General features: G+C 34.6%; 1 protein-coding gene across 2 annotated transcripts in view; it reads right to left on the bottom strand.

The window, feature by feature from the left end:
- Positions 1-15221, bottom strand: part of LOC141836151 (endoribonuclease Dicer homolog 4) — a 40013-nt gene that overhangs the window by 11247 nt on the left and 13545 nt on the right. For both annotated transcript variants that reach the window (XM_074723570.1, XM_074723571.1), the window contains 9 exons: positions 10246-10342; positions 8413-8602; positions 7563-7723; positions 7249-7455; positions 6884-7170; positions 6526-6800; positions 6023-6447; positions 2340-2440; positions 62-267 (listed from right to left, as the gene is read on the bottom strand). In XM_074723570.1, the coding sequence (XP_074579671.1) occupies positions 62-267; positions 2340-2440; positions 6023-6447; positions 6526-6800; positions 6884-7170; positions 7249-7455; positions 7563-7723; positions 8413-8602; positions 10246-10342 (1949 nt within the window). The remainder of the gene's footprint in view (positions 1-61; positions 268-2339; positions 2441-6022; positions 6448-6525; positions 6801-6883; positions 7171-7248; positions 7456-7562; positions 7724-8412; positions 8603-10245; positions 10343-15221) is intronic.

The following is a 15221-nucleotide window of genomic DNA, read 5'->3' as shown; positions in this document are numbered from 1 at the left end:
TTTATTGCAAACCTATGGACAGACTACAATCTAATAACCCAAAGAGAATGAGAAAACATACACAAGTAGCTCTAACTTCAGAGGCCTCTGGGAAAGATGAAGACAACACATTCTTCAGTTCAATAGCAACAAGAAGATTTTCAAGGCGATGCATCAAAGATGGTAACAAAGACAAAGTACTCCCAAGGTCTTTAGAGAATCCAACTATTTTTAAAGAACAAAGCTCCGCAGGCAACTCCACGAAGTGCTCATCTGATACACGGGCCTCTGTTTTTGCAAAGAAAGGGTCAAAGTAATGGTTATTATAGTAAATAAGACCAAGTGCGATTCATTTATAGGGCAAAAGATCACATGGATCTCAACCACAATTGTATTAGACTATAAATTATTATCATGACCATTTAACATGTGCATTTTGTAGTGATATTTTGTGAAGCAAGCAATTGAGATACAACTGAAACAATTTGAATCAGCTGCAGACTTGCAATTTTGTAACTCACAATGAACTAAACATTGAGCTTCTTATTCAGTAGCACTATCCCATACAACATATAAAAAAATTCAGTCATCCCCCCTAGTTTGAAAGTTCATGCAGCCATAGCACTTGTATTGTGTGCGGATTAATAAGAAGTACCTAATAGAAAAAGCTATCAAAAAACTATTCTTTTGACAGAATCTAACTAAATAGTTGAGAGTTGTCAATATAACTAAAGTAACAAGTAACTTACATTTAAAACTAACAACATAGTGAATTATATATAAAAAAAGATACTAATTATCATGCAGCACAGTTGCAATGAAAAAATTCTGGTAAACGTGCAAAGCTATTGGTACCTATTTGTAGATTGAACCAAATCACAAATAGATCATCTGCCTTTATTGTTCTCCAATCTTTTATTAAGTTATTGTTTTCTCTTGAATCTATTGCGTTGATATGATCATAGTGCCTAATTGCAAGCATGCATAATTTACCTTATAAGCAACCCAATTTCATATGATCATATGTACATCCTACATAACCCAAATGCATAATACCAGTGCATATGAAAGAATTATTATGTGAAACGTTGAACTATAGAAACATAAACAGCTTTCTGAAACATAAAAAAGGATTGTGCAAAATGCAAATAAAAAGTCACAATTTATCTACAAATACTATGATATTATACATTTGAACAAATTCCCCATCATGGCAATAATGCTGTGGATCAAATTAAAGTAGTAGCTACCAGCAATGTATACATTGTGATGGCATTCCTTGCTGAGTTTTTGGTATGGATGATTAAGCAGCATGTCCATAAATTATTCAAGGTGATGCAGGAACCTAATAATTGGAGAACTAAAAACTCATCAAGCAGTGAACATTTGAGCGAAGATATATGAGCAACAAACTTCTAATTATTCGAATCCATACACCCATTCCAGAACCTGTTGAAGTCGCTAATGTGTTCCCTTCCTAGTGCAAAAATTTATGTGGTAGAACCACTAACCTCCAGTTATGGTGTTAGTTCTTGCCAATTGTGCAACTGCTATAAAAGGTTTTATCCTCATAACAGGCAGTATATCAAATTCTCTGAACCAACTAACGTCCATTGAGGATAAGATCCAACCTTTTGCAAGATTGTAAATTTTGGTCATATTTCTAAGAAATTTTTGAAAGAAAATATCTTATAGGAAACGGCAATCTAAAGTTTTGCCACTTTGTAAGGGGCTTTCGGCACTAAGTCCCATAATATAACATACATGTGTAATAGCAATAGGTATAACAAACATGATATTGTGAATTGTTAGGGGCACAATTTTAAATAATTAGGGGCTTTTACATACATAGAAATTATATAGAGTTGTATATGTAAAGTTGCTATAAGGATTTTTATGATAAATGTGAAAAGAACTTTTATGATAATGATCCTTGCAGTACATATTTCTGATACAAAATTAATCATGAATGGAAACATGTAAAATATTGCTAACAATATGAGAGTTATAAACCTTCAAAATATATTAGCAAATTCTGATGGTACGAGTTATTAAGCATAAATCCTACCTAGACATGTGCAGGCAAAATAATCAGTTATCTACACATCCTGTTAAATCCACCATAAACTGATATTTTGAAATAATTGGACTAGCATATATACATATATATATATATATATACCCGAAACTAGAGTTTCTATGTGGATGGGTGCTTGGCTTTTAATTTGTATTGAACTTATGAGACACAAAAGTTTTAATAGAAATCTGATACTAAAAGACATATTGCAACACTAGAGTTGGGTCTTTTACTATAAATATGTCCATGTGAAAAACAAATATAATGTGAAATTTAGAGTCACCTGTATGCTCTTGTACTCTATTGTGTAGTAGGTTACGCAAAACAAAGAGCTGTTTGGCCTTCAAGAAAGGTTGTTCTGGATAGGATAGCTTGATCTTGAACCTGGATTTAACAGTGACATCACACATAAGCTTTGGGTTTTACCACCGTTGTTATACAACAAAGAATCAATTCAAACATAAATGATTAAATATGGAATACCACTGTAACAGAATGAGTGGCTAAAAAGTAGAGTAAATAGATATGAAAAACCTAGTATTCTAGTATGGGTAGGTTGGTAATCTTAGAAATTACATGGTAAACCAGTTAAAGAATGATGATTGAAGGAGATATAGAAAAGGACGATAGAAAACCCTATCAAAACAATAAAAGAAATTTGAGAACTTTATCAAGAAACTGTCCTCAACACAGCTTATTTCTAGGAGAAAATTTTAGTTCTACTATATTATTTTCCACTTTCAGCCCCTAACATTGTCATTTCTCAAGAAACTAGAACGGTTCGCTGAAATTCTTAAAACTCTTTCTTCACACTTTGTATTAAGACTGCCCTAGTATTTGCCTTGTACTTCCTAACTTAATTTGATTAGCTGCTATTTCAATTAGTTTGGGAAAAGATTTTACATAGGGACATGCCAAAGAAATCCTCAACAAGCCAAAAAAGAACTGCAAGGTCTGGGTAGCAATCAAGCCTTCTGCACTAACATAACAAAAACTGCAGAAATACAAAGAATGAAACATACCTGTGAAGTTCTATGAAAGTAGAAGAAACAAATAACAAAGGTAAGAATGCCATAGTAATGAATAAACTTAAACATTCAATATTGTGACAAATAATTCACACATACCTACCTGCTCTCCATTAGACACAGTAATTGCTACCTACCTATAAGCCTTCATTTAAACCCATTAAGACCAGAAGAGCAGACATTATGGGAGTGGATAGCTAAACAGGGGTCAATAGACATCCAATTTAGGATACGAGATTCACCTGCTTTCACAGCCACTTCTGGGTTTGAACCTTAATGGACCAATTTTCAAAGTGATTTGAGAGTCCTTCATGATAGGATGCAGCAGGTAACTCCTTTCGTGGAGGTAGACAGACTTATCAGGGAAAGGAGGGTGGCTGGGAATTTCACAGTAGCTTCACCAGATACAGCAATGACTCACACAGGGGCTTCCTCAGGCTTTTAGTATCTCATATGGCCTTCTATGGCTTCCAGAAGGAAAACATTTTATTATGGTTGGTGATCATGAACAGAGTCAACACAGAGGTAACGCTCGTCCAGAATAAAGTCCCTTTGCCTGATCTCTGTGCTGATGCAACACTGGATATACCAAGGTTCAAAATCTTGAGCTGTGTCAACTTTGACTGGAACAATAGTGTTGATGTTCCAATGCACGGTGCCAGCGACAAATTGGAGGTTAAAGGAGGAAGCCGTCAACAAATTGGAGGTTAAAGGAGGAAGCCTTGATGGAGATTAGAGGAGAAAGGGCATTGTCTGTGGCAAGTAATATCAACACGTTTAAACTGTTTCACTTGACAATGTATGAGATTTCAAACCATGGCATATATTGGAGACTGGGCATTTCTTTTATGAACATCAAGCAGCTTGGATTCTGTGGCAGGCAGTAAAACACAAGCTAAAACACCATGATACTGTTCCTTGTTCTACCAAGGTTTGGTTGGATTGGAACTCACCAATAAACAGACAGCTGGCAAATATTGGAAAAACAATGGACTCGGGGTTGGATCTTTGTTCCCTGATGATGTGATATGATGAAAATTTTCAGAAACAAAAGTCTCAAAGATATGCTGAAGGACTAGGATGACCTGGTCTAGAAGTGGAGTTTTCAAGAAAAAATGGATAAGCAAGAATTTACCAGTCTGATGAGAAGCTAGCAATTGTAGCAGCTGGAGCATGCAGCTTTGGACAGTTCCTACTTTGCTGAGATATACTACCTTTTCTTATTACTTTTATGTTTCGGGAAATAATCCCCAATCACGATACCCTAGGTAACTGTCTTCAAACTTTATATATGTATTAGAACAGATAGGGAAACTTACATGTAGGTCCATTACCTTTACATATTCACATAGATACCCTTTTTTTAAAAACATTGTCCCTCAAATTGATTCAAATATATTGTAGAAGCTTGGTTTATTACAAATATGTTGAACTCAATACACTCCTAACGGTTAGTCACCAAATCTACTAGTTGATCATAAGATGTATTAGCAATGTCTTGTTATTTCCTGTATTTATTTCCGTCATGATATAATTGACACGATCAAATTAACACATGAGAACACTTACACTTGTCAATAGGTGTTGTTTCTTTTATTGTGCAAGAAATTGTGAATTCATGTGCACCGTCTATTCACCACTCCCCTCTAACCGGACAAAACCTACACCAAGGACCATGGAGGATTGGAATTACTACAGGTGAATGCCAACACCATTGACCTGGTCCATAAAATTTATGCTACTATTTTAACAAATTCCAATGTTTTATAGGTGTAGGCTCTACAAGGAAAATGGAAGGGTGAATCATGGCAAACTAGCTTGTGATGCAAAACCAACTAACTCATTTGTGGAAAGGAATTTGTCAAACATACACACACATTCAGGATGTTTTTTATACAAGATAGAAAACAGGAAGAATACTTTCTTTTAATCAGATATTTGGTTGGTGAGTAGAACACCTCTGCTATCCTCTATTATATCTCTTATTCTAAAGGAGTGGAAGAATATGGTAGTTGCTGAAGTTTGTGTATCTCATGGAGGCTGGAACATTAATGTCACAGCAACTTTATGTCTCCTTTGGTGCTCTCAATCAAGTTGCTATAGAACCTCCTACTGCAGTAGACACAGGAGAGACAAGGTTGTTTGGTCTGTTGCAGCAAATGAGCACTTTAGTGCCAAATCCCATCAGGTAGATCTTAGTCCATATGGTGGCGCATATGGAGATTACCCAGACCCCAACAACTCTGCATCTTCCTTTGGCATTTGTATGGGGGGCTACTAACTGATACAGTTAGATTACAATGTCACCTTGCTTAATCTAGTTGTTGTATCTCTGGCAATGGTGCTGAAAAATATGTTCTCCATGTCCTAAGGGACTGCCCAACTACTACGAACACCTAGATGAAGCTGTGCACCAGTTCAGTGCCTGGATTCTTTGTAGTGATTAATCATGTGAAATTGTCAGCAATACTGTGCGTATCTACGTCATTGGCTTCTTCTAGAGCAAGCATAGAGAAAAGTGCATCCACATTAAAAATCCCATACTAATAATAAATGGAATGATGAAATTATTTTCAGGCTATTTCTTTTTCCAAATAAACATTCAAGAAAATCATTCAACTCTTCTTTTAGTTCATCTAAAATCTAACCAAATAAGTACTACAACCTTTTTGTCATCCATGTGTATGTGACTAGATCTTCATACAACTTTGATAGTTAGAGGATTTAAATCGCAATTCTTGCTAATATAGTTGAACGAATAATCCATCGTAACCAAATTTTGTTCTATAAGACCCCATCCATAAGTAGATGTATATCAACATGCGTTGTGTTTCTCCTAGGGTAGTTATGTATACATACAAATATGAAAAAGGTAGCATGTAGTAGTTTTATATTACAGGAAGCAATATAAGGCATGTAAAATATACATTCTGATTACCTATCCCAGTAATGTTCTGCATAGCTTGTATTCTTGCAGCGACTATTGCCATTTATTCCATAATAAATTCCATCAATGAAAAAGAACAGGTTCTTATGTGGAGTGAAAACTAAGCTATTTACGACATCAGATTTATTCACTGAACCATTGAGAAGTTGTAAAGTGTCATCATTGCAATAGGAAACTTTGTCAAATGCAGATGTTCTGTTTGTGAAGGTTTGAGATGATAAGCATTGTCTTATAGTTCTCCAGTCAATCTTCTTTTCCATGTAAATTTGTTCAGTGATAGGAAGCAACAGATATGAGTTTGATGAGACATCGTGAGTTTCATTAAGTATGCCCAAGGGAACAAAATTCAAGGAATATTCTGATCTGTCAAGTATGATCTTGAGAAACATTTCCTGGAATTGCTGTGCAAGTACTATCTACAAAGAGAGTAACATGATGTAAGATAAATGTCAAGAGCAAAACATGATGCTTTCAGATTAAACAATCATTTGTACCTCCTCTTTGTCAAACGTTACAATCCCCTGAGATAAGAATTTTGTATTCACAATCCTACCATGATTAAGGTGTAAATCAACTTCCAACCTTTCAGCTTCTTCAGGAAGAGGATTGCTGATAAAAAGACCAAACATCCGGTAATCTCGATCATTTGGCTTGGGAACAAGTTGAATATAGTAGAAATACATATCAATCTTTGTATCATTACTCTTCCATGAGCGTCTAAGAACAGCAGGTAACAGCATCACATAGAGTTCTTGACTAGAGCTTTCATCTTGACAATACAAATTCAACTGTCAAGCATTTAGCTCAAATACACTAAAACAACATTAGTCAAAGCAAACTGAAGAATCAAACCTTCATTATTATTGTTGTTTCCTGAAAGATTATTTTGGGATCCATTCTTTGTTTGTGATCCATCCTTTTCCTCCGCAGTTGGAACAGGCAACAGATAATTTGTCAAAGCACCTCGCTTATGAAGTTCCTCACATGCTTTTAAACAGGCAATTCTCTTGGCTTCATCCTTCGAGGTACAAGGCAGACTATCAACCTCACGAATTGGAGAATTTGGCGGAAGAATAATTTGACAAATGGTTCCGTCTAGATCATCAATATATAAGAACTTAGGTTTAGGAGTGAAATATCTGCAATATAATATAAATTACAAAATCAAGACGAGATAGCTAACTCTGCCCATGAATTAAAAAAAGGTAATTACATACATATCCCGCGGAAGTTTGTCACAGTAACGATGGAGGAGTGAAACACTACAGCCTGTGCTAATTGAAGCGCCTGTACTATCAACTTTATATGTGATGTCTTCCAAATCATCAAAGGTCATTTTTGATGTTCTATTACTAATTTCTGTGTTCATTACATGCTCTCCAGCCACAAAATCACACAATATCTTTTCTTCACGCTCATTCCCCCTGCGATAACGAAATGACTTGTATGAGGGTAAAAATTTGCATACTACCTCATAGAACAAACTCAGCTACATGCTCACAATTCGGAAAACATGAAAGAGAAAAGGCACCTCTCCACAAGGAACACATATTCAGAAGTAGTCATTCTAGCACGACCTCTGGACTGTATAAAGCTTGCAACTGTTTCTGGTAGATCAAATCTCACAACCAGACAACAAGTTTGGATGTCAAGACCCTCTTCAGCTACATTAGTAGCCACTAGAAGATTCACCTAATGTATTTATCAGAATGAAATAAAAAAGACTAAAAATTATCAACAAGGCAAATGCTGGAGAAAAAAGAACACCATCTTTTAGCTGATCTTTTAGATTATCAGCATATTTTAAAGGAAAATTGAATAGAAGAAATGAAAATAAACTTTAATATGCTCAATATGCGAAGCAAGCAAATAAGGTGAACATTAAAGATTTTTTTCATTTACTGTTTTTGAAGAAGGAAACAAACATCCCATTTTCTAACATACTGAATGATAGGTTCAAAGTGGGAAGGATGCTTAGTATGTTAAAACTTTTTAGAGTAACAAACAAGACAAATCATGGTATATGTTACAAATAAGAGATAAGGTAAATGGCCTTTTTTTCTAGAACCTCTTTTTTTCACCAACCAAATTAAGTATTGTAGTATTTCACAATTTGTTCACAGGTTGGTATAATGATGCAGTAAAAAATGCCAAGCACAGGCTGAAGCATGTGCCATTTGAATTTTGATTATATTATAACATTATATCAAGAGGAAATTCATTATTTTGTTACAATATTGTCAAATATAATTGAATGAATAGAGTTCCAAAGGGATTGGGATAAAGTTTAAACTTCATTAATATTCAATTAGAAGAGATGGATCTTGTACCCTGCATATAAGTTAATGAAAATAAAAAAGTAGAGAATCTTCAGAGAGCACCTTTCCAGAAGAGAACTTCTCGACAATGGCATTCATCTTTCCACGTGACATGTTTGCTCCTGAGTGACAACCCACAAGGAACTCACATTTCCAAAATTCAAGAGACTGTAAACCCTGAAGGATATTGGCTAACGTTTTTGCACTGATAATTCTCTTCACGAAAACTATGCATTTCATGGATTCTTGTAGCCTAGTGAAAATTGTTTTTGAAACTTTCAAACAGTGCCATAAATCATGAATTCGTACTTGAAAAAACCCTTTCAAGTATAAACAAGGGTTGGAATAATAATAAGAAACAAAGAAATATATCAGAAGGTCTAGCAGGATCAGGCATCTTTGTTTTCCAATATCCTTCTATGCATCAAAAGTTGAGAACGAAAATAAACCAAAAATTTAGTCATGACATGGAAGGGGATAGAGGTTTGAAGATAAACCAAAAATTTGATTATCTAGGCCATGGTGTAGATGATTGCAACTTATAACTGCTCGCTAATGCAATAAATTGAACCACAACATATCCAATTCTACTTGAATGATTCATAATCACATAACTTAAAGTGTGATAATCCAGCCAAAAATTAGCTGCTTCTAGTTATTTAACCATGGCATTTATGTAATGAAACTTTAAACATCTTATTCTTGTTTTTAATAACCATTTTGATAAGAAAACCAAAACTGGCATTCTAAGAACAATCTCATAAACAAAACCACATAGAGAATCCAAAATCTCATTATTTGGAAAATGAAAGGGATTGTGTTCTTTTTAAACTACCTAATTATGATAAATTGTCCTAAAAGCATAGTAAATTTTAACCTATTCTTAATATAGCAATCAAACTTGGAAATAAATATGCTATCCTGGGTTTGAAATTTTGATCGTATCGGCGATACGGGTGAAATTTTTCATTCTGTCGATGGACCGGCACCGGCACAGCAGTTCCGGCCGGGAGATGCCACCGGAGGCGCCGCCCGGGCCCGGCGACACCACCAAAGGTGCCGCCCGGGCCCGGCGAAGCCACCGGAGGCGCCGCCCGAACCCGACAACGCCACCGGACGCGCCGCCCAGGCCCGCTGATGCCTCCACGCGCGGGCCGCACGCGACAGCTGCAATCGCCGCAATTTTGGTTTTTTTGGATTTTTTAACTTAGGATTTAATTGAGATTTTAATAATCAATTCCTAACTATAGTTGGGATAATTTAAATAGGCTTTATTAAAATCTATAAAATTATCTTATTATATTTTTAAATATTTAGATTAAAATTTTATTTTAATTAATATATTTTATATTTTAAAAATACCGAAACTATACCGGCACGGTATGATACGGTACCGAAACTGTATCGTTCCGGTCCGAAACCGAAACATCGGCACGGCTCGATATTTTAAACCTGGATGCTATCCTCTAAATAACTTATTCCCTAAAAAAAATTATCTAGTTTTCAATAGCAGCAAAAAAATGTTTAAAACACATAAAAACTTCCAAATTTAAAATTTAATCATCTAAACTGCATCATATGGTATGAATATCAAGCATAGAAACACAAACATTACATCTCGCAGATGATTATGTCAACATGTCTCTCCAATTATTCAATACTATTAATGAAGAAAGCTTAACAAAAATGCATCAGGTAATGTCACATGTTTAAATGAACTAAGAGAGAGAAAAGAAGAAAAAAATAATAGATATGCAAACAGTTTCTTTGGCAAGTGTTTGGCTTGCTAGGGCACTCAAGTCAACTTCTGTGTGCAAACTTAAAGTGAGCAAAGCAGACATGTTAACATAGAGCATGCCAAGATCCAGTAACATAAAACCAAAAAATCAGACATACCTGTAGGATGACAGAATTTGGATAAGAACCATCAATTTGTTTGAGTAGAATGGATCTTCTATGGTTTCAAAGTGCAATGAATCAGCATCATGATTATCTGGTAAATAGCAATCAATAACACATTAAATTACTTGTCGAGATATGATGCACCATAACGCCATGACGCGAACAGCACAGTTGATAAGTTAATGTTAATGCACCTCTTTCCCTATTAGATATGGAAGCCAAAATTGCAAACAGCAATAATGGCTCAATGCTAATTCAATGCTAATGCACCTCTTTCCCAATTAGACATGGAAGCTAAAATTGCAAACAGCAAATGATGACTTGATGCACCTCTTTACTAATTAGATATGGATGTTAAATTTGCATAGACAAGACTATTTTACACACAATGAAACAGACCGTTCAAGGAAATTGACAGAAATAACCTGATACAATTCCTAGATAAACTTATTCAAATAACCCCTTCAAAATAATTATCCTTTGAATAGGTTATTAGATTTATTAATAATTTTTATATTGACTTGGTATTGTCGTAGGGTTATTTTTATAGAGTCATTATGTAATCTTTTGAGAACAAGCAATGAAGTAATTTCTTTGAGTTAATCAAATTATTTTGATTATTGGAGGACGATCCCCTCAAAGTGATCTTCTCATCCCCTTTCTTCTATCCTTTTCCTTATTTTTCTATGAGATAGGGCGTGGGTTCTTATCAACTTGATATCAAAGCAAAGTTAATTTCATATTATGACAAATTAGAGATTCTATGAAGATGAATTCCCCTGTTGGCGAAGTAGAGATCCTACTGGATTTATTTCTGAAGCATAAAGATATTTTATTCTACACGATATATCAAATGATTCAAAGGTCGAAATAGCTTCTTTGCATCTGCATGTCATGTCATGATCTGCAATATGGGAAAAGTTTGTAGATGGTCTTCTAACTCATTTTACACATCAAGAATATAATAATGCAGATAAGAAATTATCCAAAATTCAACAGATCACCACGGTAACAAAATATCATAATCGCTTTCTTCGACTCTTTAACCAAACTTGTGATTGGTTAGAACGAAAATTGCTGAATATTTTTATTGAAAGACTTCATCTTAACATCCAAAAAGAGACGAAGACGCGCTATCCTCGTACTGTAAAAGCTGCATTATCTTTTGCATGAATTCAAGAAAAGAAAGTTAATGAGGAAGCGCGAAGAAATGATGAGTGGCATTGAAGTCATCAATGCACACAAAGATGAACCAATAAAGGATTCAAAGGAAAAAGATGATATCAATGAAGAAAAAATACAAGAAAGTGTCAATAAAAAACAAGATGTCATGACGATAAAATCAATTCATGTATCGGAAGGATTACAACCTCCACAAACAATAAAAGGAGGATTCAATGAACAACAACGAGATAATTACAAAGACAATATATACGAAGAGCTAAACCTTATGACACCCGTAATTGAAGTCATTGGATCTACACCAATCTCTACTTCCATTGTTCTAGTGAACGAAGAAATAATGCCTTGTCATCTCCAACAACATCCGACATATCATGGAGTATTTTTTCATCGTAACTCGATAAGGACCCGACGTAAGGCTAAGCGAAGAAAAAGAAAGTATTGGCGTGCTCATAAATTTTCAAAGAAGACCCAAAGGAAAATTTCAAATTTAAGAAGGAATTATAAAAGGTCATTTGTCTTCGTCAAAAGGAGATTTCAATTGGTGCATAATAAGAAGTTATTTTATACAAATCATCGAAAGAAAAAGAAGAAAAAGATCAACCTTGAGGACAAGGTTGTTTTGAAGAACAGTGGAATGATACGATCCCTAGATAAACTTATTCAAATAACCTCTTCAAAATATTATCTTTTAGAATATGCTATTAGATTTATTATTAATTTAGATAAGGTCATTAGATTTATTAATAATTATCCTTTGAATAGGTTATTAGATTTATTAATAATTTTTATATTGACTTAGTATTGTCGTAGGGTTATTTTAATAGAGTCATTATGTAATCTTTTGAGAACAAGCAATGAAGTAATTTCTTTGAGTTAATCAATTTATTTTGATTATTGGAGATCAATCCCCTCGAAGTGATCTTCTCATCCCCTTTCTTCTATCCTTTTCTTTATTTTTCTATGAGATAGGACGCGGGTTCCTATCAGAACCTTAGTCCTTGCATAGAGAAATTTCCTCACTAGACACCCTAATTTGGCTCCGCAAAGAGTTTATGAGTTAATGAAGAGGATTTATAAGAATAAATTGTTAAGAGTGTTAATGCAACACTTCTTCCTCAAAGATAATTGCATGTAGACGTAGTAATCACTATCACAAGCATGTAACATGGTATGACTCATCGGTGAGTCACTCCCACAATCCCACTAATTTGCTCCTTACTTCTTCCTCAACGATAATTGCTCATAGTAATCAATAACATACACATGTAATGCGGTATGACTCGTCGGTGAGTCACTCCCAAAAGCCCACTAATTTTTCTTCTCAAATACCCCAGCCAGGAAGTAAAGAAACCTCTTACAACAACTATCTTCTTATAAAGACTAAGACAACTAAAGATCAAGAAGATGAAACTAAAGAGTATAAGAGAAATACTTAAAAGATTTATACAATCAATATTTTGTTAGCCTTCAAATGCTCCTCTTATTCTCCTTTTATATCTTTCAACCTTCTTCAGCTTCACTATTTCACTTAGATTCATTGTTTTGTCACTCATCAATCGATTGAATCCACGTCAGTTGGCTTTCTCAATCACTTTAGCTTATAATATACGAACGGCTACCTCACCCGATTGGATTTCACCATCAATCAAGAAATCTCCTTTAAACTCTAGGTCATCTAACTGTATAGCTCATCTTTGTACTTCTAGCTTTTTTCTTGAGTCATTAGTCAATTGGATTACCAAACTCAATCAATTGACTATCTAGTCGACTAGACCCTAGACAGAAACATTTTGTTAATGAGGCACCAAGCCCGAGTCAACTCCTTAATCGACTCAACTTATCAGTAAAATGGATTCCAACATCCACCGACCACCGACTAAACTCAATTGGTCGATTGCCTACTCAAATAAAAACATCCTGCCCACTAGCCACCAAGCCTGGTTGACTTGTTAGTTGACTCAGCTCTATAGTCAATTGAGAACACCCTCCAACCGATAGGAGCCCCAACTACAATCTTCCTAATGATTAAATTTCTGCCTAACTTGAAATTAACCCTCTCCTCAACTATAATCATCCTAATGATCGAGTCTTTGCCTCAGTTGGAATCAATATTGAGTAGTGGGATGGGTTTTTTTTTTGCAATAACTTGTTCTATTCTATTAGCCTGCATTAATTCCAATCACAAGCACCACAAAATTAATATCATTTTAGAGATCTAGATACTCAAAGTATGATGCTTTACAAATTCAAACAACTAAGCTATTAGATGAGTCAGGTTTCAAACGACAGGACATTAAAATATTTGTGATGGATGGAAATAAAAAATAATCATCTCTGACTAATTCTTACATTCATCCATCTTTCAACATTAAATTAATTGAAATTTTAAAGTGGCATAACGAAGGCGAGACATAAAGATAGCCAAATTAACCAATATGGTCAAGTGCAAATGATTTGGCCTCCTTGAATTCTCAGATGATTCCAACATATGCCTACTAAACTTGAGAAAGTATGTTAAACAAACGCTGTTTATTTTGGATCCAATACACAACTTTAAAGGTTGGGTTCAGTTAGTCACAATTTTCAGATTCAGAGCCCAGATTTGTGAAACGTGTAAAAGACAAAGCAGAGCAAAAAGATACATGGAGAGTTATTGTTGTATCTAAGTTAATGTGCTTGGGAAACTAGCAAGTAGATCAAATTTTTTGGAGCCCTCTTTGAAAAATCCAGAGAGCTCAGAATTCATTAGTTTTAGTATGATAGATAGATTGTTTAAAACCAAGACAATGACGTTATGTGACATATTACCTTTGAGTTGATCAGAGCATGGAGAGACTTGACAGTGGTTCATCTCACCTGCTAACCAGTTCAAGGAAGGAGGAAATATTTAAAACAAAGGCCAATGTTTTTTCCCACTTGAATAATGCTAAGAAGCTAAATAAATGTATTAAAATAAGATTAGCATTCTTATGGCTAAGTTGAATGTAACAATTGTTGTCTGTATTAAATTAATAATTCTTTTAATTTCTTTTTCCATACTAGCAAATAAATGCCATAATGTAGTAAATAACTTTAAACTTAGAAATTTAAATTTCACTCCAGGCATAGCATGAGTATTAATCTAGTAATCATGTATTACCTTTATGTTTATTTTATCATGCTACTTGCTGATTCAATTTGCACTTTTTTCCTTCTGTTTGTGCTCCTGAGCCACAAAAGAACAAGATGTTAAAACTTTAATGGATCAAGGTCATGTCTTTATCAGAAGGATGTTTTGAGGACACTCTGTATACTTTTAAAGATTTGAGGCTTTTGATTTTGCTACTTTTTATGTTATGTTGTTACATATTTATATACATACTATATTTTGGAGTTTCTTTTTCTTTTGTTGATAATCATGTAAGACCTTTTTCATGGTTAATTAGGCAAACTTGGACTTTTGTTGCCAGCTGTAAACATTATAGCAAACAATGATTGTGTATTTCCTGTTAAGTGATACTTCTATGGCATAGTGGATTCATGCAGCCATCATAGATGTCATGTCATGTCATGCCAATGGCTATGAAAACCTACCCTTGGAATGTGACATATGCAGTTGTCTCTATCTTATAAACTACTTCTTCCATGCAGTGTTGTCAAAATCGCGAGTCAACTCGGCGAGTTTGCAAGTTTACGAACTTTGATTTCAATTTCATGTTGAATCGGCTTAAAATCATACCCCCTATGTAAAATCGGTAAAATCGCGAGTTAACTCGCTAAAATCGATAAAATCGCGAGTTAACTCG

This window comes from Curcuma longa, chromosome 10 (genome assembly GCF_044706935.1).
Source record: "Curcuma longa cultivar G26 ecotype Majalengka, Jawa Barat chromosome 10, ITB_CL_G26_1.1, whole genome shotgun sequence".
NCBI classification, from domain to species: domain Eukaryota; kingdom Viridiplantae; phylum Streptophyta; class Magnoliopsida; order Zingiberales; family Zingiberaceae; genus Curcuma; species Curcuma longa.
The sequence above is the reverse complement of the archived record's forward strand: the minus strand, read 5'-3'. Positions and strand labels throughout refer to the sequence as shown.